This window comes from Cydia amplana, chromosome Z, assembly GCF_948474715.1.
Source record: "Cydia amplana chromosome Z, ilCydAmpl1.1, whole genome shotgun sequence".
NCBI classification, from domain to species: Eukaryota; Metazoa; Arthropoda; class Insecta; order Lepidoptera; family Tortricidae; genus Cydia; species Cydia amplana.
This window is the reverse complement of record NC_086096.1, coordinates 1,529,606-1,556,011: the sequence shown is the minus strand read 5'-3', so window position 1 is coordinate 1,556,011 and position 26,406 is coordinate 1,529,606. Positions and strand designations below refer to the sequence as shown.

Sequence of the window (26,406 nt, the reverse complement as noted above, 5' to 3'; positions counted from 1 at the left end):
TATGTAGTATACGACGAAGAAAAAACTACCATATGTTATGGCATTGATAAATATTAATCTTTTGGACGCCAATTTCAAGTTAAAAAAAATGCCTAATTTCTCGTTTGAGAAGCTTAAATTGACAGCGGACATTGAAATATAAAAATCGTGTAACATTCTTTAACCTTTTGGACGCCAATGACCGATATATCCGCACCGTCGGTTCAACGCCGAAGTCCGATTAATCGGTCACAACATAGACCTACGTGCATATACATAAAGTTCAACTTCAGTTATGACACTTCAATGACGTGGCGTCTGAGTGACAGCTTTTGTGTTTGACACGGCGTCGAAAAGGTTAAAAAAAACCGGACAAGTGTGAGTCCTCCTCGTCCACCGAGGGTTCCGTAGGTACTCGTATTTTTATTTTTAGTATTTGTTGTTATAGGCAACAGGAATACATCATCTGTAAAAATTTTAAGTGTACTGACAGACAGACGGACAGTGGTGTCTTAGTAACAGGGTCCCGTTTTTACCTTTTGGGTACGGAACCCTAAAAAACATAAAAAACATTACGGTAGTGATGGAACGAAATGAGGGGCTGTGATTGAATGATAATAATATTAATCTCTTTTAGAGAAGTGCCGAAATGTATTGATTTATATTGTTTAGTTGGTATACAGTATGTGTCAGAACGAAAGGCCAAGAAAGAGACCCATTAATGTTTAAGTGATACTGAGTAACTTTTACTATGGGACCAACCCCGAAAACGCGGAAAAAAAATTGGATGTTTCATACATTTTACTGGTCTGATGTTGAAATTTCCTATGGAAGAGTCACTTTTTTTTTCGCGATTACGGGGTTGGTCCCATAGTAAAAGTTGCTCAGTATGACTGAAACATTAATGGGTCTCTTTCTTGGCCTTTCGTTCTGATACATACTGTATTACTCGTATATTGCCAAAACATGTGTTCAAAAATATTGTGTACCTATGTGTGTAACTCCAGGGGCAAGAATATTGCAAACTCGAGTCTTTATTTTAACTTCGATTATTTCTTAACGCCAAAAACAATTTAAATAATTATAACAATTGGCGAAGAGGAAGAGGTTTCCTTATTTGTTTCAACAACTTATTAAATCATTTCCAAATATTTAAAATTATACTTCTATTTTTGTTTACCTACTTCCACAACGGTACTAAGTAGGTTTTTTTGGAAAAAACACTTAGGTAGGTATATAAAACGGTATCAAAAAGTGAATCTATGTGTGTTAATATTTATGTACTAATTAGTAAGAAATATTCTATACGTTATCGTTCTTATAACTAATAATTCTAGAACAAAACTATATTATACGAATACGAATAAAACTAATATTATAAACTAGTAGTTCGCCCCGAACTGAGAACTCGCGTTTCGCATAGAACTGTAGTTTAAAAATGGTAAATTAAAAAAATATATATATAAATGTGTAAGCCGAGCACTTTCATTTGATACCAAACTCGACCATACTTTCTTGCAAAAAAGATGACCAGAATAGCAAGACCCCTCTCAAATTGCTTTTTGGCCTTCTAAGCTCTTCTAGCTCAATAACCCCTTGAGCGAGCCTGCTCATAATTTAATGACTAAAATATAATGCCCTCAACTACACGTTTACCCAATTTCATTGAAATTAGAACAAATTTACTTAAGTTATTGTGTATCAAACTATCCTCTGATAGTTCAGCTTAAAAACATTGAAATGCCGGGACGTGCCCCTAGCCAGCCGCGTGTCCCAAGTCGAATGTAAGAACTTCGCTTCGCTTCGCTCGCTCGTTCGATTATAATATGTATACTTCTTGTATTTAATCCCTGTGATACCACAATAGATATATATTTGACATTAACTTTACAATGTAATAAAATTTACTGGAGTATTAAATGTTTAAAATTAACAGTCATTTTTTATTTACTTTAGACTTCGACCTGGCTCCCAGTGATTATTGTTTATTTGTTCCCAAATTTGAAGAGGGAGTTATAGGGAAATTAATAACGCAATTCTGGCTCATTTTTGACAGCAAAAGATAAAATACATTGTTTTGGATATTTAGGATTTTTTTTTATACCGATCACACAAAAGTATCTAATCTAATACCTTTAAACGAGCAATTCTTGTTTATTTATATATTTATTTATTTATATATATATATATATATATATATTTCGGGGATCTCGGAAACGGCTCTGACGATTTCGATGAAATTTACTATATGGGGGTTTTTGGGGGCGAAAAATCGATCTAGCTAGGTTTTATCTCTGGGAAAACGCGCATTTTCGTGTTTTTATATGTTTTTGGTCACCCAGATATTTAAACCTTAAGCGGGATTATATTGAAAAGGAAAAATAATAATGTCCTTATAAATATTTTATTTATAAAAGTCATCCGTTCCACGAACTTTTGGACCTCCCCTCGTAGCAATTGGTTGGTGTACCTAGATACGATCGAAACGTCAGGATAAATAAATATTTGTCAAGAAATCCTTTACCTAGTATACAAATTCGCCCAGAACTCATTTTTAATTTGAAGTTTTTTTTTTATTACTCTCCTATTCATTTTAACCCTTTGAACGCGTCGCCTGTCGTGAGCGGCGCGCCATTGTGAACCTTGTCGGAAATGCCCGAAGGTTTATTATTGGGCTGCAGCTGCAGCAACGCTCGTCAGTTATTGACATCTTTGGTGATGGTGGTCATCAAACTCAAAGGGTTAATGAAGAGGAGCAAGTTTTATGAAAGAGATATATCTAGGTGTTATCTGTGGGAAAACGCGCATTTTTGAGTTTTTATATGTTTTCCTAGCAAAGCTCGGTCTTCCAGATATTAAAACATTATTAAATTTAACCCCATCAATAACCTTGGTGACGTCATAATACAGTATAGGGGAGGTGGCGAGCCACGCAGGTGTGCAACGGTATTAGTAGTAGAAATGGTAATAATAGTATAGTATAGTGGTGTAATGATGAATGGCGTGGGAACGCGGGGGATAACGGTCAAACAATCTTAGTTTATGTTTTTTAATGTATTGGCACGCGTTGAAGTTTTACTCGATTGTCTCATTAAAATGACGGGTCACTGACGTTTTTAAAAGTCGAATGTTTCGCAAGAACGTGAGTGACCCGTCTTAATATACAGGTTGTTTTTAATTCCTGTAATAGGGGCAATAAATTAAATTTTATTTAAATAAAAATATATATATTATTTGCTAAATAATAACATTAATCGGTGTAAGTGCTGCAGCAGAAATAGGAAATCGAGCAAGGTGTTCATTTTGTAATGACAATTTTTAAGATGGTATTTTGTTCTTATTTACTGACAAATTGGCTTGACCAACTATATATATGTACTACCTACCCATAGAGCGGCAAAAATCGTTCTCGCTTAAATGCAAAAATATGACTAAAATCTTTATCATACACAGACAGCAGGTTAAACCTTAACTGTTTCCGCTACTGACTGTACATTTACAAACATTTAATCTAAAAAACTTGTAAATGCCCCTTTTTATCTATCCCATTCTCAAAGGAACCATTCAATATTGTTTAATAGTTTTTGCCAGTTTTCGTATGTAAATATTAGCCTTGATAACGTGTGAACGAGCGGTGGTGCTTTGAACTAAACTTTAGTGCTTATTATTTACTTAAGCTTCTGCCACCAAATTTCATCTAAATGGAAGAAATAATTAAAATCTAGAATAAACTGCAATAAATGTCATTAAGTATACTAAGAAAAAAAGAATGAAGAAGAAAGAAGTGCATAATATACTTGAAAAAATTCGACCTATGCCGCTGTGGCCCGGTGCCTCGGCAGTGGCAAGTTGGCAACAGGCACCTGCCGCGATAGCAGAGGACGCTGGTTCGATTCCAGCCTGAGGCACTGGAGGCCTGGGGTCACTTTTTCTTAGTACATATATGACATTTATTTCAGTTTATAATTTATATAGGTAGTAGTTTTTCTACTTGAAATAAAAACATATATGTATAATATTTTTTTGGGCGATTGGCTAGTTCCAAATAAAAAAGAACGGGTTGCACTCCGGGAGTGCTGGCAGAAGTGAAAACTCAATCACTATTGCAAAATGTCTGCAGCACTATGTATAATAATTGAGGTTAACGCCATCTAGCGTTTTTTAGTCGCATTACTTGAAACCCCTAAGCACATCACTGTTAGTACTCGGGTTATATTAATACCAGTTAGATGGAAACTCACCAGATGGCATTTAAATCAATAAAGAAAAACTCAATGACATTGTAAGTTTTTCGATCAGATCACGTGTCCGTCTTACGGTCACGTGATCTGTCGCGAGTTTAACATTTTTTCCCCACCTCAAAAAGTGCACAGCGCCGCTAAAGAAGTTTTCACTTCAAAAAATTAGTTTATTTCACTTTTAAGCTCTAAATCGCAGCAATAACTTTACTCTCACTCAAATAGGTAACTATTATTTGACTACAAAGTGCATTGTCCTAAAGTCACTAACTGAAGGGAGGGCAGAAGCGATTCCGTCATACCATTGCCATGAACCAACCAGTATAACTCAGATATATAAACCCGTAACAATATCAAGTAACCAAAGAGCTATTTACACTGGTTAAAGTTATAGGCTACAGCAACTACATACCAGGTGTTACGAGAAACTCCCCTAAGGAGGGAGATTCGCGAATACTGATTTGTAACTACTCGTCTTATAACAGTCAGATTTTAATGAGTGTTGTGACGTTTTGGAATTGAGATATGAAGAGCACATTAAATTTGCGTTCCCACGGGCGTTGATAAAGAATAGCGTAGGTTGCAAAAGTTGACAAAGAGAGTTGTACTCTTTAAAATAATACGTACAATAGGGGTCTGTAGGCCTCACTGTACCAACAGGGTTTTCTTGTGAGGAAAGTAAACGCAGTTCCGATTTTCCTCTCAGGATTAACATTAGTAACATTACATATAGGTACATATGTCCCTTTGTTTGATTTTTTAATTGTTTAATTATGATAAGAAATTGCGCTTTAAAAAAAATAGAATTTGTTTAAGCTCCAAAGTATAATAATTATGTAGGTAACCATAAATCGAAAAAAAAAACAAACGAGGGGGCATAGCTTAATTAAAACATTGGGCATAGGTATAGTAGTAAGTTATATATGCTTAAAAATATGTCAAATTGTTGAAACCAGCCAGCCTATTATGGATAGCTTTATCCATCTTTATCCACGTGATAAAATAACTGTCACTGTTTAACACCGTGGGAAAGAAAGTGACGGACACCGTTTTATCACGCTGTCACGTAGACAAGAACGACCATCATATCCGTACAGGTTGACACATCGTGTGAGTGACTTTGAGTGACAATTATAAATTCGGTTAATAAATCAATTAAATCATTATTAACCGAATTTATAATCATTTTTTTCTCTTCTAAGATACACCGCAACCGAGGTTGGAACCCACGTTTTTAGGGTTTCGTACCCAAAGCGTAAAAACGGGACCCTATTACTAAGACTCCTCTGCCGTCCGTCTGTCACCAGGCTGTATCTCATGAACCGTGATACACAGTTGAAATTTTCACAGATGATGTATTTCTGTTGCCGCTATAACAACAAATACTAAAAAGTACGGAACCCTCGGTGGGCGAGTCCGACCCGCACTTGTCCTGTTTTTAACCACCACGCACACATGAAAGATAAAGTACCAGCAAAAGATGGTAAACCTTGTTTTTCGTGTATATTACTTATTAGTCCGCAGCAAGCTCGGCCAAATTTCACGGTTAGAAAGATGGAATCTTGAGCGTTGCGAGGGTTTCATAGCACGAGGGTTAAACAAATTTTGCCCCCGAGTGAAACACAAATATTTTCACCACACCAACCCGAATTAGTTATGATGTAACAGTCAGCTGCAGAGAGAGGTGACCCCTGTTTGCAGGGCGGGTAGGTAGACCCACTACCGTCTTTACCATAAGGTCACACGGGGCTAGGGTTACCAGACGTCAGGAATTTTCCTGACATGTCAGGAATTCTGGCCGTTTGTCAGGAATGCGGAAGGAATACGAAAATGTCAGGAATTTTAGTGAATTAACAATAATGTACCTAAAAAGGAACATTATACAAATTTACTTATCTAGCATACATAGATATCGCATACGACTACATCCCCCGTCTCCCGCCGATACGAGCGTCAGGAATTTTTGTAGCAACTCAGGAATTTTGTCAGGAAATTCCAAATTTGGATCTGGTAACCCTACAGGGGGCCCGTGCCCAGGGCCCCATCCTCAGGGGGCCCCGATCCTCAGGGGCCCGAAAGACAGACAGCAACAGTGAGAACCGGTTTATGTGTATATAAAGTGAAATCCTATAAAACATTGACTTTGAGGATATTTTTACTTTTCAAAAGGGCCCCAAGTTCTTGAGTGCCCAAGGCCCCAGCATAGTTTAAGACGGCCCTGGGTAGACCAGGCGGCGTAGCACGGTGGCGTTTTTATCGCTTATCACCATGCCTGTCACGTTCTAACAAGTATGTAAGTGCGAAAGGGACGCGCATAGTGATATGCGATAAAAATGGAACCGTGCTGCGCCCGCAGGTATATCTGTTTATTTCCATGGCTCTTAAGTGATTATAGTTATTTATATTCATCAAAAACAGACTTGGACCAGGGATGTTGCGGATGCCGATTTTTTGACATCCGCGGATGCGGATTTTTAAAGGCTCACATCCGCGGATGCATGCAGATACATAATAAAAAACGTCAAATATTACATAATATTAATTTTTATTTCAAAAAACCGGCCAAGTGCGAGTCGGACTCGCGTTCCAAGGGTTCCATACATTAAGTCCCACTCACGCCTGACTGCTCATTTCTAAATAGGTTTTTTTGGCTAATTACTAAATTACCTAGCGGAAGTTCCGCGGTTGCGGATTCGGATGCGGATATTCGCAACATCCCTTGGACGGTAGACGCTCAAATCCCCGCGAAGAGCACGAGGTAGTACAAACAGCAACACCTCTCATACATCAGTAGACCTTATTACTAAAGGCATAAGGTCCACCGATGTACAGTTATAGTACGGCTCTTCTGAGGTGAACTTTTCGCTTCAAACCGTAATCTTTCAAACAAAGGCTATTGTCTCTATTATCGCAAAAGCGCTTGCTCCCGACTTGGCACGTGCCAGTACAACATTCATATTGAAAAACAACCGGTATCGTCATAGTATTAAGGTTCAAATTTAATGTCACTGATATTCTAGATATTACGTTTTGGTAGTGTAGGACGATAAACCGCCCCGAAGCGATACGGCGCTCATATTATTTTGATACTTAGTGTGGTGTTAAAAATGAAACGCGGTTATTTATTATATTGTTTTATTTAACAGTGTGGGCGGTGGTACAGTCGAAAATCCATTTTATTTTTGTACGTCAAGTTTTGTAAGCAGTACCTACTTACCAATTTAGTATAATGAGCAATTGTTCATGGAATAAAACAACATGCTAAATGAAATTATGTATATTTTTTTAGTTAAGAGACACACGAAGCCGCCGCCAAAAAGCCGCGCTCCCATCGCTCGCGTCGAAGTTTCGCTCTCTTTTAAAATTATACATATAGTCTGTCAAGCCGGATATGTCAGTAGCAATGTAAAGCAAACTAAAGTATGGTATCCCTAGGAAACGAACAAAAAGCAGCAATGTAGGTACATCGAACAACGGTGAAATGCACAAAAAACATTATAAATGATACGCAATTTTCAAATTTGCCGCCAATTTCTACTGACGAGATTTGCTTGAACAAGTATACTTATATTCATTTATGTTGATAAAAATGTATTATAAAGAAAATAGAGCGAGTAGAAGTTTTGTATGTAAAACATTTTGTAGCTCTAGGTACCTTAGTACATAATTATTTTCCTTGTAGGTAATTACAATTTCAAGCAGTCGTGACAACTAATACCAGACATAGATTTAGATATACGTTACAATGTCCATGCCAAGTTTGAGAGCGCCGAAGAATACCTAATAAGAGCGAAACTTGATTATATAGCTTCCTGTGACTCTTAACTAAATATTATAAAATGGTAGCATATTCATGTTACAATTATTTCTGTTAATATCTAACCTGTATAAAAAAAATGTATAAACATTGAATTTTTTTTACAATTACTACAGAAATCGTCTACAATTTGAATGACAGCTGCAAGTGTGGGAATGTGAGAGTCCTAGAGCAGGGAGTTGCTGCGGTTCTTGCAGATTAAAACTATATACTAAATGTAAAAACGATTTAAATAACATTTATTTTTATCACTAACAACTCTATTACTATTATAACATATTAGCATTTAATTTATTTTTTCGTTTTTTTGTAATCTGTAACGAAATAAAAGACTTTTTATTTTTATTTATTTATTATTCGTAACTAGCGACTTACTAAAATGTCTCATTCAAATGGCATCAGACTCCAGGTGTGGTCGTGGGAACGTGGGAGTCTTAAGATGGGGTGATTATTGCTTGCCCTGGCGCCCCCTATAGCTGTGACGTCACGCTCACCTTACAATGTACCGTAATTTATCGTTTTTAGGGTTCCGTACCCATCAAAGGGTAAAAAACGGGACCCTATTACTAAGACTTCGCTGTCCGTCCGTCCGTTCGTTCGTCTGTCACCAGGCTGTATCTCATGAACCGCGATAGCTAGACAGTTGAAATTTTCACAAATGATGTATCTCTGTTGCCGCTATAACAACAAATACTAAAAATAAAATAAAATAAATATTTAAGGGGGGCTCCCATACAACAAACACGATTTGTTTGCTCTATTTTTTGTTGATGGTGCGGAACCCTCCGTGCGCGAGTCCGACTCGCACTTGGCCGGTTTTAATTAGGGTACCGTAACTCGAAAGGTAAAAACGGAATCCTTATAGGATCACTCTTGCGTCTGTCTATCCGTCTGTCACAGCCTATTTTCTCAGACACTAATGGACCAATTAAGTTGAAATTTGGTACACATATGTACATTATTGACCCGAAGATGGACATGTAACGAAAACAAATGAATTTTAGACATGTGCGCCACTTAATTTTGGGGGGGTAAAAAAGAAAGTTTTTAAATCTATATCGATCGGGTACTTATGTCAAATGAAAGAGCACATTTTAAGAATTTCAATATATTTTTTTATAATTTTAAAATAGCCAAAATTTACCATTCCCTTTATCTCCGAAACTACTGGGTCTACATTTTTTGCCTAAACATGATAGGAAAACCTATTAGAAATGTGCAGTCAAGCGTGTGGCGGACTTAATGTACGGACCCTTAGAACGCCAGTCCGACTCGCACTTGGCCGGTTTTTTAATCAATTTCGGCAAAGCATACTATTTGCCTGATAGTAAGCGGTTGCCTTAGTCTAAGCAGGACATTAATAGGTATTTCCTATTAGCTGGGGTCCGTTCGCTTGGTATTAAAATGTATAAAAAAGCTAAACTAGTTTACTATAAATATAAATAAATAAATATTAATAGTATTGATACTTTTAATTAATTAATTGCTTTTAAAATCAGTTCCAGAAATACATCAAATAGAGGAGGTACTAGCTAGCGCAAAAATGAAAATCTACCTCTATCGCACGAATATGGAAGAACGGTGAGTAAGAGAGGCAGATAACGCTTGTTTGTTTTTTATGGTAAGTCGTCAGTTAAGCAATTATTTTAAACCAATAACAATCTCACACACCACACCATACATTTCTACTTTCTACTTATTAGAAAAGAAATAAATCATTTTTTTTGGTGTTTCATAAAAAGGTACTAAAATATCTAAAATAGGTACTTAGCCTTACCTACATTTTGAAGCTTACCGAAGACCTGTATTGCGTCTCATACCAGCCCCCTCGCAAGAGAGAGACAGGTGTGGCTGCGCCCTTACCAACATACCAACGCCCGCCATTCCCACGCTAGCACCTGGCCTTAAATCTAATCAAATGTCTGCGAAAAGGGACCTTAGGGACTGGAGTACCTATGGCTCAAAAAGTTGTACAAAAATAGAATGTTCTACAATTTAATGGGCCGATTGCGCAAGAAATTCCATTCCAATCATTGAGGTATATACAACAGACGACATCTCGAACAAAATGATTCCGCACCTCAGAGAAGTGCATGCACTTCTTTGCTTTTAGTACGTCACCGATCACTGACAAGATGCCACACATGTACAGAAAATAAAAAAATAAAAAAATTAAAATATGCCTTCGTGCGTGTTAAAAAGTTGCAACAATAGCACAAAAAATATAATAAAAGGGATGGAATAACATTTCACCGGTAAGCAATGGAGTAACTGTTGATTTACTATTATTTAGTTTTCAAAGTAAATGTTTGGTCGTAGAAAAAGTATTGTATGCAACGTTGTTTAACTGAGTCAAAAAATACTCGTGGCGTCTTTATTAACAATTTTCGGCTTCGCAATATGCATGCATGCACTTCTCTGAGGTGCGGCAACATTTTGTTCGAGATGTCGTCTCTTGTATATGTATACCAATGATTCCAATAGGGTATTTTCCTACCAGTCAAATCAGCTTCTTTTTTAGAACTGTCAAAACGATTTGCTAATATGGAATTTATTTGAAACATTACACAGTGACGTCACGGTCAACTCACCTACTTTTTATATTTCTATCCGATTTATTAAATAGAACTTGTATTTAAAAACAACTGCTATCTATGTTTTTCTATAGCTGGTCAACCAAATCTTGTCAGTAAAGAAAGGCGCGAAATTCAAATTTTCTATGGGACGATATCCCTTCGCGCCTACATTTTTCAAATTTGCCGCCTTTTTCTACTGTCAAGATCTGGTTGACCAAGTATAGTAATTAGCTGATGCTTTATTTAATGCATGGTGTGAAATAATTTATTTTATATACCTAGTCAAATACCCTATTTGGGGCAAAAATGAACGTAATTTACAGTTGAGTTACTTACGAAAATTCCATAGGTACAGTCGCCTTCAGATATACTCCGATACATCTGATGCGGCCAAGGTGTTCACAATATCTGAAGTAATCTGAACACGCACTCTACCGCCCTGACAATAGAGGCATGTTCAGATATTTGTGAGCGCCTTAGCCGCTCCGATATATCTGATGGCGACTGTACTTACGTTTTCGTAACTCAGAGGAAGATTTTTAGGACACACGGATGAATTGCACAATTTGTGTACAGAATATCCTTATTCTGATTTAACTCTATCTATTCACCAAAGTTCATCGAAATTGACGAAAATACAAAAACCAAGGACAAGTGCGAGTTCGTTTAACTCGCGCACCGAGGGTTCCGTACAAACTTTCAACTATCTCATGTATTTTTTAACTAACTAAGTACATGAGATAATTAGCTAACTAAATTGCGCGACCTTATGTTGTTGGTTATTCACAGGGATAATTCCTTATCATGTGAACCGATTGCTACAGTTTTCGTTTTATATGTTTTTAGTGCATTCTCATAGAAACGCCCACAAAGGTGGTAAAATTGCAAATTAATTTCGGAAATTTTAGATTTAAGCTAGTTAGGGTTCCGTAGCCAAATGGCAAAAAACGGAACTCTTATAGATTCGTCATGTCTGTCTGTCTGTCTGTCTGTCCGTCTGTCCGTCTGTCCGTCTGTCTGTCCGTCCGTATGTCACAGCCACTTTTCTCCGAAACTATAAGAACTATACTGTTGAAACTTGGTAAGTAGATGTATTCTGTGAACCGCATTAAGATTTTCACACAAAAATAGAAAAAAAACAATAAATTTTTGGGGTTCCCCATACTTCGAACTGAAACTCAAAAATTTTTTTTTCATCAAACCCATACGTGTGGGGTATCTATGGATAGGTCTTCAAAAATGATATTGAGGTTCCTAATATCATTTTTTTCTAAACTGAATAGTTTGCGCGAGAGACACTTCCAAAGTGGTAAAATGTGTGTCCCCCCCCCCCTGTAACTTCTAAAATAAGAGAATGATAAAACTAAAAAAAATATATGATGTACATTACCATGTAAACTTCCACCGAAAATTGGTTTGAACGAGATCTAGTAAGTAGTTTTTTTTATACGTCATAAATCGCCTAAATACGGAACCCTTCATGGGCGAGTCCGACTCGCACTTGGCCGCTTTTTTTTTAATTTCTTTTAGTAATACACTGTATATATCTTATTTCGGAAATGTTTTTTGTAAAAAATAAAAGTCACGTGATCGTTTTACGGTCACGTGATCTCTCGCGAGTTTAACATTTTTACCGAGTTTTTACCCCACCTCAAAAAGTGCACAGCGCCGCTAAAGAAGTTTTCACTTCAAAAAACTTCTACAAAATGCAAAATACACTGTAGTTGTTAACATTTTGTAGGGTACTAGTTTTACTCGTGTCCTGAGGGGCTACCGCGAAAACCGAATTTCGCAAATTGCGGGCATTTATCTGTGTTACTCTAATTACGCCTTCATTGAAGTAAAAGAGAAAATTTCCCGCAATTTGCGAAATTCGGTTTTCGCGGTAGTCCCTCGACGGACTATCGAGAACAGAAAAGACAGAATCAAAATTTCAGTATTTTTGACATCCGCGGACGCGGATGCGGATATTTAAAGGCTCACATCCGCGGATGCGGATGCGGTAGTCAAGATTAGGTACATAAAAACGTCAAAAATTACATTTTAGTTATTTTTCTTTAAAAATCGAAAAAGTCCAAATAAAACAAACTCGTCACTTTTTGTCGCTGTCCATCATAAGCTAAAGTGGTCGATCAACGAATCACAAAAACGTAACGAGATTCCTATTGGCTAATGACGAAATTGCCTAACACTTAGGTACGCCGCCGCTAAGACGTTCCTGTACTAACCAGTTTTTTTATGCGGATGCGGATGTTGAAAATAATGCGGAATTCCGCGGTTGCGGTTGCGGATGCGAATATTTGCAACATCCCTGCTCCGAGGGCGGACAGGGCTACATAGTATCTGGGCCACCCCGACAAGGGTTACCAGATGTCAGGAATTTTCCTGACATGTCAGGAATTTTGGCCTTTTGTCAGGAATGCGGACGGAACTAGAAAATTTCAGGAATGTTATGAATTAATGGGCTCCCCCACGCCAATGACCTTCGATCTGAATCCCTTAGTCTTCCAAAAAAAAAAATCCAAAAATTCTTTATTTCATAATAGTATACATTTTTGTGATACAGGGGATGGAGCCGCCCGGTAAGCTTATGCTTGTGTTGGGAGGCACCGCTCTTCCCTAGGTTTATAAGTAGTACAATATTTATTTTATTTTATTAACATTAGGTAACTAAGATATGTAGGTAATTATACAGAATTACTAGTTAATATGTTTTAACTTAATTCTAAAACATGCATTACAACACAGCTACAAGTACACTGTTTCTGTTAATTCTTACTCGTTTCGTTTGATTTAAGGTGTGAATATCGACTGAGACAGGTGTTTGTGTTTGTATGCGTGTGCGTGTGCGTGTGCGCGTGCGTGTGCGTGTGCGTGTGCGTGTGCGTGTGCGTGCGTGCGTGCGTGTGTGTGTGTGTGTGTGTGTGTGTGTGTGTGTGTGTGCGCGTGTGAGTGATTGAGTGTATTCTAGTACTCTGTTCTTAGCAGCTTCTCTGTTTCGTCGAAGGTTTTAGTTTTAAGCCATTTAGTGAGATGTAATTTACATTCGTGGTATGTTTTTGAATGAATATCTAATTCTCTGTTAATTTTATTATAAAGGTAGGCCGACTTTGAATTAAACTGCGATCTTGCAAAGTAAGTTCTCGTACGTAAAAATTTAGCTACATTGACCATATTTCTTTTGTTTTTATAATTAGGGTTGTAGGGTATTAGTTTGTGTTTTTTCAATATTGATTGCAGAACATATAATTTCCTTACCGATAGAAGATCAGTAGTTTGATAAAGCATTTCAGTAGGATATCTAATTTTTTTGAAGTACATGACTTTTATGAGTGCACGTTGTGCTCTTTCAAGATAGATAAAGCGACTTTTCGCTGCACCACCCCAGACCGATATGCAGTACAATAAGACAGATTGCACCAGGGAGACATAGATTTCGTTTAAGATGTTGCGAGGCTTTGTAAGATTTGTTTTACCTGGTGTAATGTGCCTTAGCGACTTAAAGATCCAGAGCAGTTTTCTGACTCTACCGATTACTTGGTCAAGGTGGGAATACCAATTTAAATGCTCGTCCAGTTGTATACCTAAATATTTCGTTTCAGATACTTTTTCAATAGTTGGACAGTTACAAGTAGAAAAATCAGTTTGCTGACACGAATGAATTTTTAAATCTATTAGAGTAGTCGGTTGTGAGATGCTAAAACAAACATATTTTACAGTACATATGGGGCTACTTTTCCGCACTAGTGCGTAAAATAGCACTTTTCGTGCGTATGTCGAAACTTTAAAGTGCCATATGTACTGTAAAACGTTGTTCGATACACGTGCGAATAGGTAATTCGCAACTCGTGTCGATTTAAAACACTCCCTTCGGTCGTGTTTTAATTTATCGCCACTCGTTTCGAATTTCCTCTTTTTCGTACTTGTATCGAAAATAACTATTGTCTTATTGGTGTTTAATGTTAGTCTTCTAAGGAATATAAAAATTTGTATCTGGTAACCCTAGCCCCGACGGAATTTTACCGCCCGGGTTTCTCACAACTCGATCATCTCCCATCCTCTGCAGGTGACCGAGCCAGCGGAGTCGTGATGTGGCTTTAATCTCGCCTTGGGCTCCTTCCGAAACTATCTCCTCTAGTTCCATATTTTTTCTACGCCTCCAACTTCCATCTTCATCCCTGATACGTCCCAGAAACTTTCGACAAATTTTCCTCGCCGCCACTTAAGACCTTGCTTGCTCTCTTCTTTCTGAGTCAGAAACAAATAAAAAGCGGGTAACGGGTCACTCAATTTTTAAATCGATAATTGCTCGATAAGTACTGTTTTGATTTTACACGCAGCTTTTTTAGACAAAAACTTGGGGTCACCCGTTCAAACATATTTAATAAAATCTGTAAAACTATGACATTTAAGATAAGCCAAAATGCGCGGGAAAAATCTCATCCTCCATCTCAAGGCGCCAACATAATAATAATAGCACAAAGTAGGCGTGTGTCGGAGCGATTATAGGTGAGTCTAAAGCAGCTGCGTAGTCGCGAGCCACCCCCGTTCTCACGATAGCCACGCTTAAGTATTATTTATTATTTCTTACCCCAATGACGTCTCTGATTTGAGCTAACGGTACTCATTCCGTCTTCGGAACTCGCACGCGCTGGGTCTCTGGCGCGCATAGACAAAGTTTTTTTTGTGCAGTGATGGCGGTCGCCGGAAATTTTCAAATGCTGGATGTGAGCGGTGAGTTTTTTTTTTGCAATCTGCGATTTTTTTTGGCGGCATTGGTTTTAGGAATTTTAAAGTGATTAGATATGTTCTTAATTGCAGTGCGATTTAATTTAATATTATTTATTGCTGTAGCGCGTGTAAATTATTTTTAACTGCTTCTAAATGAGGAAATTCTTAATTTATCTCAAAGACAGTGGAATTTGAAAAAAAAAATATTTACTTTATTTTAATTACCTCTAGCCTCCTCCCACAACTTTAAATCTCCCAATTTTTATAAAAAAATCTTTGTAATAATTCATTAACACAACAAATACGATACATCATTAAATGTGATTTATTATCATAATTGCATTTTTAGTTCTAAATAATTTAGTTACGCTATAATAATGTTATTATCCGACAATGTGTGTGTTTATAAGTCCTATGTTTTGCGGACTTTGCGGTTAAGCATTTTCCCGCCGGCGTTCGAATATTGGGTACTTTCCTCTACTTAAAATAAATTATTTCACACCGTGCACGAAATAAAGCACCAAATAATTATTAGAAAAACATAGATAGCAGTTATTTTTAAACACAATTTCTATTTAATAAATCGGATAGAAGTATAAAAAGTAGGTGAGTTGACTGTGTCGTCACTACACATGTTTTCATATAAATTCCATATTAGCAAATCGTTTTGACAGTTCTAAAAAAGAAGCTGATTTGACTAGTAGGAAAGTAGCCAATAGCGTGACTGGTTAGCTCATTTTCCCAAAATCATAATTTACCTGTAGCATAATTTCTATTCGCATTTTTTCCTATTCTTAATTTACACCAGACGCATTAATTCCTAACATGATTTTTCCACTCGGATATTTTCCCATTAGACAATTTAGCCACTCACAAATATTTCTTACGGCGTTTATTCTATAATCAAAAAATCGATTACCCCACCCCACTTTCTTTTCAAAAAACATTTAGGTAGTTCACAACTTAGCTATTAGACGTTCGCGGGGCTCCTATTTCTGGGCGGTTTGCGCTTCGGGCATCTGTAACTACCTAACGAACCTAACCTACCTAATCTATTACGTCCATGAAAACATTACACTTTGGGGAAAAAAGTGTAGGTAGGTTAGGTTCGTTAGGTAGCTTCAGATGCCTGAAGGGCAAACCGCCCAGAAATAGGAGCCCCGCGAAGCGAGGCTCCGACTAGCTAAGTTGTAAACTAAATGTTTTTTTGAAAAGAAACAGTCCGGTGGGACCATGGTAATATTATCGCCTAAGAAATAAAAATAATGCGAATAAAACGACTTTGGAAAGTATTAATTATGAGAAAAATTTAACCTAGGAATTAATGCGTCTGGTGTAAATTAAGAATAGGAAAAAATGCGAATAGAAATTATGCTACAGGTAAATTATGATTTTGGGAAAATGATCTAACCAGTCAATAGCGTACCTAATTTTTTTTTGTTACATTTACTCAATGGTACAAGTCAAAATATAGGTAATATCACAATAAAAAACTATACATTCAGGCAATGCATGCATATACTTGAATATAAATACCAAATAACTATGTATTTAACGATGATGCGGTATTTCGCGGTTATAATTACAACGCGGTAATTTGGGTAAATACAGCAACGTGTTATAGACAAAAAAACAACTTTGATATATATACATATGACAATTATAAATTGAACACGAAATAGTTAAACGGATAACCATTACGCATGTACCTATATGTCGTACCTACATCTTAGGCAATTTATGAAAAAGACCTACTTAGGCTTAGTCCACGTGATCTTGAAATTCATAAATACTACTCTAGTAGGTGCTTAAGAAATTGAATCCAATCTAAAAAAAAATAAACATCCAGTTTCTAGAAAAATGGTGTACCTAGAGAATTTTGTCTTTTTACAATATGTAATAGTTTTATTGTAGGTATATGAGAAATTTAAATGGTTGCCAAATAGTAAGTAGGTGCTTATTTTAATTTGTGCTAATAAACCGCCAAATACCTATCTCAACTTAATAATGCGCGCCGCGACCATTACTGGTAATGTTTCATACTTTACCGGCGCGCGCGCCGTTGAATCTGTCTTATTATAATATACTAGCGACCCGCCCCGGCTTCGCACGGGTTAACAAATTAAAAATAAACCTTCCTCTTGAATCAATCTATCTATTTAAAAAAACGGCATCAAAATCCGTTGCGTAGTTTTAAAGATCTAAGCATACACACAGACAGATAGACAGCGGGTAGCGACTTTGTTTTATACTATGTAGCAGTGTTGGCCGAAACGTAACGTTAATGCAATTAACAATTTTTGACCATGAACCATTATGTTGTGTTTTATGTGTAATGCTTGCTTGTATGTTTGTGCTGTATATCTATGTGTGTAAACCACGCGAAATAAATATTTTTGATTGTGATTTCATTATAAATTGAACCGTAAACTGTAACCGTCCGTTACAGTTTACGGTTCAATTTGTACTGGTTAATGGTCAATTGCAATTAACGTTCGGCCAACACTGCTATGTAGCGACCCGCCCCGGCTTCGCACGGGTAGTTAAACGAATTTACACGAAACCTTTACAAATTATACACCAAAACCTTCCTCAAGAATCACTCTATTAATATGTGAAAACCGCATGAAAATCCGTACAGTAGTTTTTGAGTTTATCGCGAACATACAGACAGACAAACGCGGCAACAAGGTCCTCTGTTTTTTATAATGTGTATTGATTGATATGTATTGATATATTCCATATATATGTAATCTAACGTATTGTTCGCCTAATTGATTTATTAATACCTATGCAAATAAATTATTGTTTGTTTTGTTTGTTTGTTTAGGTCTTATATTTCTAGGCCTTTCCTTAAAGTACTTAGTAATAAGTACTCACTTACTTTTAAAATGCGTTCCCGTTGCAAAGTCAAAGTCAAAGTCAAAGTCAAAGTCAAAAATATCTTTATTCATGTAGGCCTAGCAACAAGCACTTATGAATCGTAACATACTTATAAATTATCTTAAGCTAATTATCAGAGCAATTTATTGATGTTATATATTATTCCATAATAATATTGGATTATTATACAAATCAAATTTAACACAAATTTAAGAATTTCACAAAAGGATCGTCAAACATGAAAAAAAAAATGTATAAAAAATACTAGTCTAGAATGTTTCTAGAATAAAATCTAAATGTCAAATAAATAAATAAAAAACACAAAAGAAGTACAAACATCGGAATATTCGGAATATCAATTTCCTCATCATTAATCAAATATACCTAATATATAAATAATCATTTCGAATAACAATTAATCCCACGTTGTTTTATCATTCATGTAGTCTTGTGTGGTATAATACGCTTTAGATATAAGTTTACGCTTTACATAACTCTTAAATTTATTAATAGATAATTCAGTAATATGGTTTGGAAGTTTATTATAAAATCTCATACAATTACCCATGAATGATTTTTTAATTTTATGGAGCCGAGTGAAGGGCACTGCGAGCTTATGTTTATTTCTAGTATTAATATTATGAATTCCCTTCGGCCGCGTACGATACCGGAGATTCGTAACCAATTGCGATAGAAGAAAGAATCTACTTTTTACGATACTAGTTACTAAGCAATAAGTTTTTTTCCTTACACGTTACTAGTATCGAAGTAGGAATTTCTATTGAAATAATGAATTACGTAAGCGTACTTTACATTCTTAATACGGAACTAAAATAAACTTTCAAAATGATATCAGAACCTCTTTAAATATTGATAGCATTAAACTGGATACTATGAATTTCGAAATGAACCCAGTCGGTGAGCCGTTGACAATTATCAGAGCTGCGGAAAACATTGAAAAATGTATTTTTAAAAGATGCAACATTCTGACGCTGCAGGAAATACCAAACATGATAAGAATAAAACTTTTATGTGATTTCGATTTCTATATTCCTCAGCGTACACGTGTGTGCCGGGAGCATTTAGAAACAGGTGCCTGGGAGGAGTTGATCGAAGCTTCAGACGTTGTAGAAGATTTTAATAGAGTGCATACTCAAGACATAGTTCGTCTTATGAGACAAGCGAGCTTATGTTTATTTCTAGTATTAATATTATGAATTTCACAATTTTTTCTAAAATTTACAATATTTTTATGTACATACAGAATATTCTCATAAATGTATTGACAGTGCACTGTCATTATGTCAATTTCCTTAAATTTATCTCTAAGTGAGTCTCTATGGTTCATTTTGTATATTGCTCGAATAGCCCTCTTCTGCAGAACAAAAATGGTATTTATCTCTGAAGCACCACCCCATAGTAAAATACCATATGCCATAATGCTATGGAAGTAACTAAAATATACTAATCGAGCTGTTTTCACATCAGTTAACTGACGGATTTTGCTCACTGCAAAAGCTGCAGAACTCAGTCTATTCGAAAGAGTAGCAATATGGGGACCCCACTGGAGTTTAGAATCTAAAGTTATACCAAGAAAAACTGTACTATCAACTAATTCCAATTCCTCATCCTTCACAATGACACTTGTTTGCACATGCCTAACGTTACTACTAGTGACAAACTTAATACATTTAGTCTTTTTCTCATTTAACAATAAATTATTAACATTGAACCAATTTACTACTTTTGAAATAGCATCGTTTACATCATTGTAAGCTTGTTGCTGTCGTTTGACTTTGAAAATAAGTGAGGTGTCGTCTGCAAACAACACTATATCATGGTGGGTCTTTACAAGGAATGGCAAGTCATTTATGTAGATAAGGAACAGGAAAGGCCCCAATATTGACCCCTGCGGTACACCCATAGAGACCAATGACCCCGGTGATCGCTGTCCACTCACATCGACCCTTTGTATTCTACCATTTAAGTAGGACTTAAGTAAATTCAGTGCCGATCCTCTAACTCCATAATAATGAAGTTTCCTGATTAATGTTTCATGACAAACGCAGTCGAAGGCCTTAGACAAATCACAGAAGATACCTAAAGCATCTCGTGACTCCTCCCAGGCATCGAAAATATGCTTAATTAGCTCAACACCAGCATCGGTTGTTGAGCGACCCCGCGTAAAACCAAACTGCTTATTATGCATTAAATTATTAACGTTAAAATGTCGTACTAATTGAGAAAGAACTAATTTTTCAAAAATCTTGCTAAATGTTGGTAGCACAGATATCGGTCTAAAGTTAGTGGGGTCAGAGCTGCTACCAGATTTAAATAAAGGAGTTACTTTACTATGTTTCATTAAATCAGGAAACTCGCCGCAATCAACACTGTTGTTAAATATAACTACCAAGTCAGGCGCTACAATTTCTACTAAGGATTTGACAGCATGGACAGAGACTCCCCAGAGGTCATTAGTTTTTTTGACATTAATTGATTTAAACGCCTTTATTACATCTGAGGTAGAAACATGTTCAAAATGAAGGTCTCCACAACACTCTGGAGCGTTATGTTTTAATAATGTAACAGCAGATGAGGGTGATGAATTTAAATCCTTAGTTGTGGATACTGGTACCTCGGTGAAAAATTTTTCAAATTCTGTAGCTACTTCTAAATTGGAATCTACCTCAGCCTCAGTTACACAGATTTGAATAAGTTATTCATTTTGCAAGTCGCGTAACATATCGCCAGTTCTAAAAAGTCGTAAGTACAACAAATTTGTACGGGAAATGCAACGTTGTTGTAAGGATAATAGTTTAAACTAGGTCGTAGGCAGATGTTCTGACGACACGATTTCTAGTTCTTAACCGATTTCGCAAAATGGGTTTAAAATTGGGCTGTAAAAGTACAGTAGGTACAGTCAGCAGCAATAGTTGCTAAGCGGGCGAGTTCAAAATGATCTTGACGCGACTTTATTGTTAAGAGTATAAGAGCTTGTCAAGGTAATTTTGCACAACCCATCACCCGCTTAGCAACTTCTACTGCTGACAGTACTCAAATGAAGTGTTTAAAAATAGCAATATTATACCTATACCTAAAGACTTGACTTAAAGGACTTCTAATAAGCTTCGGTAGCTCAGTTGATTAAGAGCAGTTGGATCGGGTGTTCCAAAATGTCGCAAGTTCGAGTCTTGCCCGAAGCTGAGAGCTTTTAAAATTTTCCTTTAAAATGAAAATTTAAGAGAAATTTAAAACACTTTTAGAAATTTTTAACTAATAGAAATAATTTAACAACAACTTAGTTAATTTTATATTTTTGCGGCTAAAATCGTTACCGGCCTCTCACCGTTAATATTATCCACCAAAATGATGTCACTTTAGACCGGGCCGTAACCGGGCCGTGTCCGGGCCGGAGCTTCCGGCGCTTACTTTTCTATGACAGATGACAGGTGATCACGTGATGCTTTCCATAGAAAACGAAGCTCCGGAAGCTCCGGCCCGGACACGGCCCGGTCTAACATGAGTCATCCTTTATCCTCATACTACACCTTTTTAGTCGTAGTCGGTTAAAAGCAATAATTGACGACGTGTTGACGACCCTATCATACTTAGGATTTTGTATGAACTTTAAATGCTCCATGTGTATTATGAAGGATTCACCTTGGATTTTCAATTTTTATTTAAAACTTTGGCCGCATAATACCTATTGGAGGTGAAATATTATGATACAAGTGCCATAACTATTCTAGATTATAGTCTAGTGACCATAAAATTTGATAATACAAAAGTTAAGAATATCTATGCAAAACTGGGCAAAGTTATAAATGTTGATTTTTCTGGCCCGCCTCTTTAAGTCGATTCTAGAGTACTGAACCTTAAATACTGTACTTTGCTTACTCACAGTCACACAAAGAAAAGTAGGTATGTTAATTTGTGAGTGCCTCAGATAAGTTACACAAATATGGAACGATAAAGTCGAAAAAATGGAAAGTACGAAAAAAGTGGCCAATGTTTTAGTGTTTTACGGTATGTTGTGGTCATGAACTCTCCACGGACATTACACCGCCTGGGACGGAATCAAGGAAACGCAGGGATGCCCAGCACCTGCATTACTCTTGGCACAGGAAAGGCGAGCCAATACGCGTGGAGGCAGGTCGGCTGCAGGAATCTGCCGCTTATTTCTGGTTGGACCTTGGACCCTACTCGCGCCTTACGGTACCTAACTCCATACCGGGATTTAATTTTGGAGTATCCTTCTCCTAGATGGATTACAAGCCAATACTAAGAGGTCTATCTCCCCTGTGTTGAAACAGTTTCTTGCTTCGTTTGTGGACTTAAGGGGCCCACTGATTACCAGTCCGCCGGACGGTATCGGCCTGTCAGTTGTTCGGAGCTGTCAACTTTTTGTTCTAACTGACAGGCCGATATCGTCCAGCGGACTGGTAATCAGTGGGCCCCTTTAGTCGCCTCGTATGGTATGTACGACGTACGACACCCTATGTGAGGGTTGGCGCTATTCTAAAGCCGGCCACCCGGGCCACTACACGTCTTGTTATGAATAGATCTATGAATATGACCACGCGGCGCCACTATCGCGCACTCAAACATCACACATCATACACAGTTTTTTCTTCGCACCATCGTCCAGAGATGTACATCAAAATCACTTGCCGATCGCAAGCAAAATTTAACCCTAACCAGTACAAATGCTCTCTCTGGCCCTGGCTACACATAGTTCCTTTGAAACAAGAGGTCACCTTATACTGGCTAGTAAAAAAAAACCGCAAGTGCATTCACTCTCGCCTATTTCCACCCACTCCCGCGCACGCGACACAGGTGCAGCTGCATCAGTTGCGTCCCGACCGTCGCTCGGGCTAGACGTGTTGCTGGCTGGGGGCCGCGCGCGCGGGGGCGGCGGTACCGGTCTTGCGACCTGACGACCTTATACACTCACTTCTGATCGTGAAGCTGCAACTAGGAGTAGTTTTGTGTCGTGGGAAACACTGGTTTGAAGTGAGTTTTAAGTTTTTTCGGTCGCGATTTGTGTTAAGTGTGGGTGAGGATTCCTTTCGCCAATCTGATGCATTTAAGTTGGAGTGCAGTTTGTTTATTATGAAACACGCTTGAATCAAATACGGTAATTATAGAGCTTAAGTTTAATAGGTTCTACATAACTTATAGTGCAGATTAGCATGACTTTGTTATATTACAGCGTTATACGAAATGTTTGATAGGTACTGAATGTTGTGCATACAGCCAACTATGAGCCAACCCATCACCTACTTAAAACTTACCCTTTCTGTGCTGAGGTTTAGGTGACCCTACCCTACTCGGCATTTAAATAAAAAAACCGGCCAAGTGCGAGTCGGACTCGCGTTCCACGGGTTCCGTCCATTATGTCCGACTCACGCTTGACTGCACATTTCTAATACCGTAAAATGGGGTGAGTAATAGGGTTCGCGGGGAGAGTTGGGTTATGAATGGATGAAAGAGAGAGAAGGGATGAAAGGGGGGTGAGATGGATTTTTAAGGCTACTGCTACAAAAATAATGTATTCCAATTTAAAATGGAGCTATCATAGTAATCATAATAAAAAAAAATCGATCCAACAATCTTCCAAAATCACCTTTGTATGAAAACCCAACTCACCCCAAATACGAGGGACTACGGGGTCAGGTGGGTTTAAAATAAAATAAAAACTAAAATACAAACGTCCGGAACACTTATTATATTATACACCTTTCAGTTTGCATATGTAAAAATAAAATGTTATCGAGGTTTGAATGTCAGTTTTGCGCCTACTCACCCCATTTTACGTTAGGTTTTCCTGTCATCTATAAGTAAAGGACTATTTTTTTTGTGTATTTTTTCAAATACCTAGTTTCTGAGATAAAGGGGTGATCCTATAAGGGTTCCGTTTTTCCCTTTTAAGGTACGGTACGAACCCTAAAAATGTCTATGAAAAATCAAATTTGACACAGACACATAAACTCAGGGCTGAATCCTAGCTTCTTTCAAGTCTCTTTTATGTACCAAACCGGATCAAGAATGATTGAAATGACATATCCTTTGTGTAAACCCTCCGTGGAGACCCATAGCAACATTTATTACAAAGCAGGCCCCTCCCCCCCTCCTTGTCCTTACCTGAGTTAAAGAAAAAAATGTCCCACGCCTCACAAGCCAAGGGGGATCCTTGGCATCCGATTGGTCCATAAAACGAACCAATAAGAAGCTTACGTTAGTAACGGGCAACGAAAAGGTGCAACGTAATCTACGGTAAATAGTGCAAAAGTACACCTGCCGAAATTCGCGACATCTATCTCGTGGCAAAAAAACTATTGTGTTTTTTGTGATTATTTGCGTGACATACGGAAATATTTCTGAACAACCCACGTATTTACCGTGAAAAAATCGGCCAAGAGCATGTCGGGCCAAACAAAAATTCGTTATAGTTTTCATTGAAAGTATTTACTAAGCTTCTGTTTTACGATTCGTATTTTTTTGGACCGCGCCGCGCCGCGCCGCGTTCGCGCGTTGTCCGCCTACGTAAGCCGTAGCGTTAGAGAGTGAATCTTCTGTCTAGTACTATTATTTATTCTGTGACTCGATGTTTTTTTTTAATTCCAACAAAAAAGTGCCGAGGAAACCTATCGGGTTTCTATCTAATTGTTGATTCCGTTGTCTCTTGTCCACAGGCTGGACAGCGTTCGCCCCAGATGCGCGCGCCGCCAACATGTGCACCACCAGCGTGAGCGACGCTCCGCGCAGCCCGCGCCACCAGCACAAGCGCAGGCGCCTCTCCCGGCTCCTCGACAAACTGTCCATCCAACTACAGAACAACAACCACTACCCCCAGTGGGAGAAGATGCCCGAAGATGTACCTCTAGATTTATCTGTCAAATCCAAATCTCCTCCAGCCTATTCTTGCGACGCTTGCGGACAGACGTTCACAGTGCACGACCGCTTGGCTAAGCACGTGGCGTCACGCCATCGGAACAGGGTGCCGGAGAGCGAGCGCGCATACGAGTGCGAGATATGCGAACGCCGCTTCGCGCGCTCCGATATGCTGACGCGCCACGCTCGTCTCCACACAGGGCATAAACCGTACACGTGTCCCGCTTGTGGCCAAGTGTTCTCCAGGTCTGACCATCTGGCGACGCATCACAGGACGCACACAGGTGAGAAACCCTACAAGTGCTCGGCGTGCCCGTACGCGGCGTGCCGCCGGGACATGATCACGCGCCACATGAGGACACACACGAGGCGACCGCAGCCCGCCTAGCCGTGGGACTGGACCTTGCTGGTCCCAATTATTGTCTAGAGTTTTAGAACGAAGTGCATTTAACTTTTTGTTTTGTTTTGCTTATTTATTAGAGGAGTCTAATTAAGTTAACTCTGCAGCGACAAGATGTGCCAGCGCCACTATAATGATACCATATAAGGATGACTCACGCTAGACCGAGATGTGCCCGGAGCTTCGTTTTCTATGGAAAGCACCACGTGATCACCGATCAGCCGTCATAGAAAAATGGGCACAGCCCGGTCTAGCGTGAGTCATCCTATATTGTATAAGGAGCACAATAAATACTTCCATATTTATTTCATTACCTACGCCACAATTGGCGCCACTATATTATATATTATATGTCATCCATATTTTTTAATCTGATTTTGGAGAATATGGCTGTAGGTGAAGCTTGACCAGTCGGTGCAGTTAACTTAAAACCTGACTAGGAATATAATGATCACGCGATTCACGCGTCACGTTGCGGAATTTCACTGTAACTAAGTAATTTTTTCATAGCATGCGCAACTCTAGGGGAAAACATCAATTTACTACATCTTATAAAACTAGGTACTCCAAAACTCAAAAACTACTGAACGGATTTTCACACGATTTTCATCTATCAATAGAGTGATTTTTAAGGAAGGTTTGAGTATACAGGGTGCTTCCTGTAACAGGAGCAATAAATTAAACTAAAGGCTGTACTCCTCAAACTGACCAACATTTGTTCAGCAACTTTTAAAAATTATGAATCCTTTAGACTTCCTCTTTTTCATACAAAATCTGTACAAAATAAATATTGCCTTCAATGTACGCTGACATCAGTGTGTTTGACGTTGCTTGTCACTCTTTAAACATAACAAAATTTGCAATACATTGCGTCTTAGAATAAACTTT

The 26,406-nt window shown here is 37.9% G+C and overlaps 1 protein-coding gene across 1 annotated transcript; it reads left to right on the top strand.

The window, feature by feature from the left end:
• Nucleotides 1-15,294: 15,294 nt before the first annotated feature.
• Nucleotides 15,295-25,545, top strand: LOC134661065 (zinc finger protein 502-like). The gene is made up of 2 exons (XM_063516964.1): nt 15,295-15,344; nt 24,920-25,545. Exons 1-2 carry the CDS (start codon nt 15,305-15,307, stop codon nt 25,504-25,506), a joined length of 627 nt encoding a protein of 208 aa, XP_063373034.1. The 5' UTR covers nt 15,295-15,304; the 3' UTR covers nt 25,507-25,545.
• The last annotated feature ends 861 nt before the right edge of the window (nt 25,546-26,406 follow it).

What these genes read in the sequence shown, in the direction of transcription:
- LOC134661065 (XM_063516964.1), top strand. Translation starts at nt 15,305, where the DNA reads ATGGCGGTCGCCGGAAATTTTCAAATGCTGGATGTGAGCG. An exon ending in TCAAATGCTGGATGTGAGCG is followed by an intron (nt 15,345 to 24,919) that starts GTGAGTTTTTTT and finishes TCTTGTCCACAG; the next exon opens with GCTGGACAGCGTTCGCCCCA.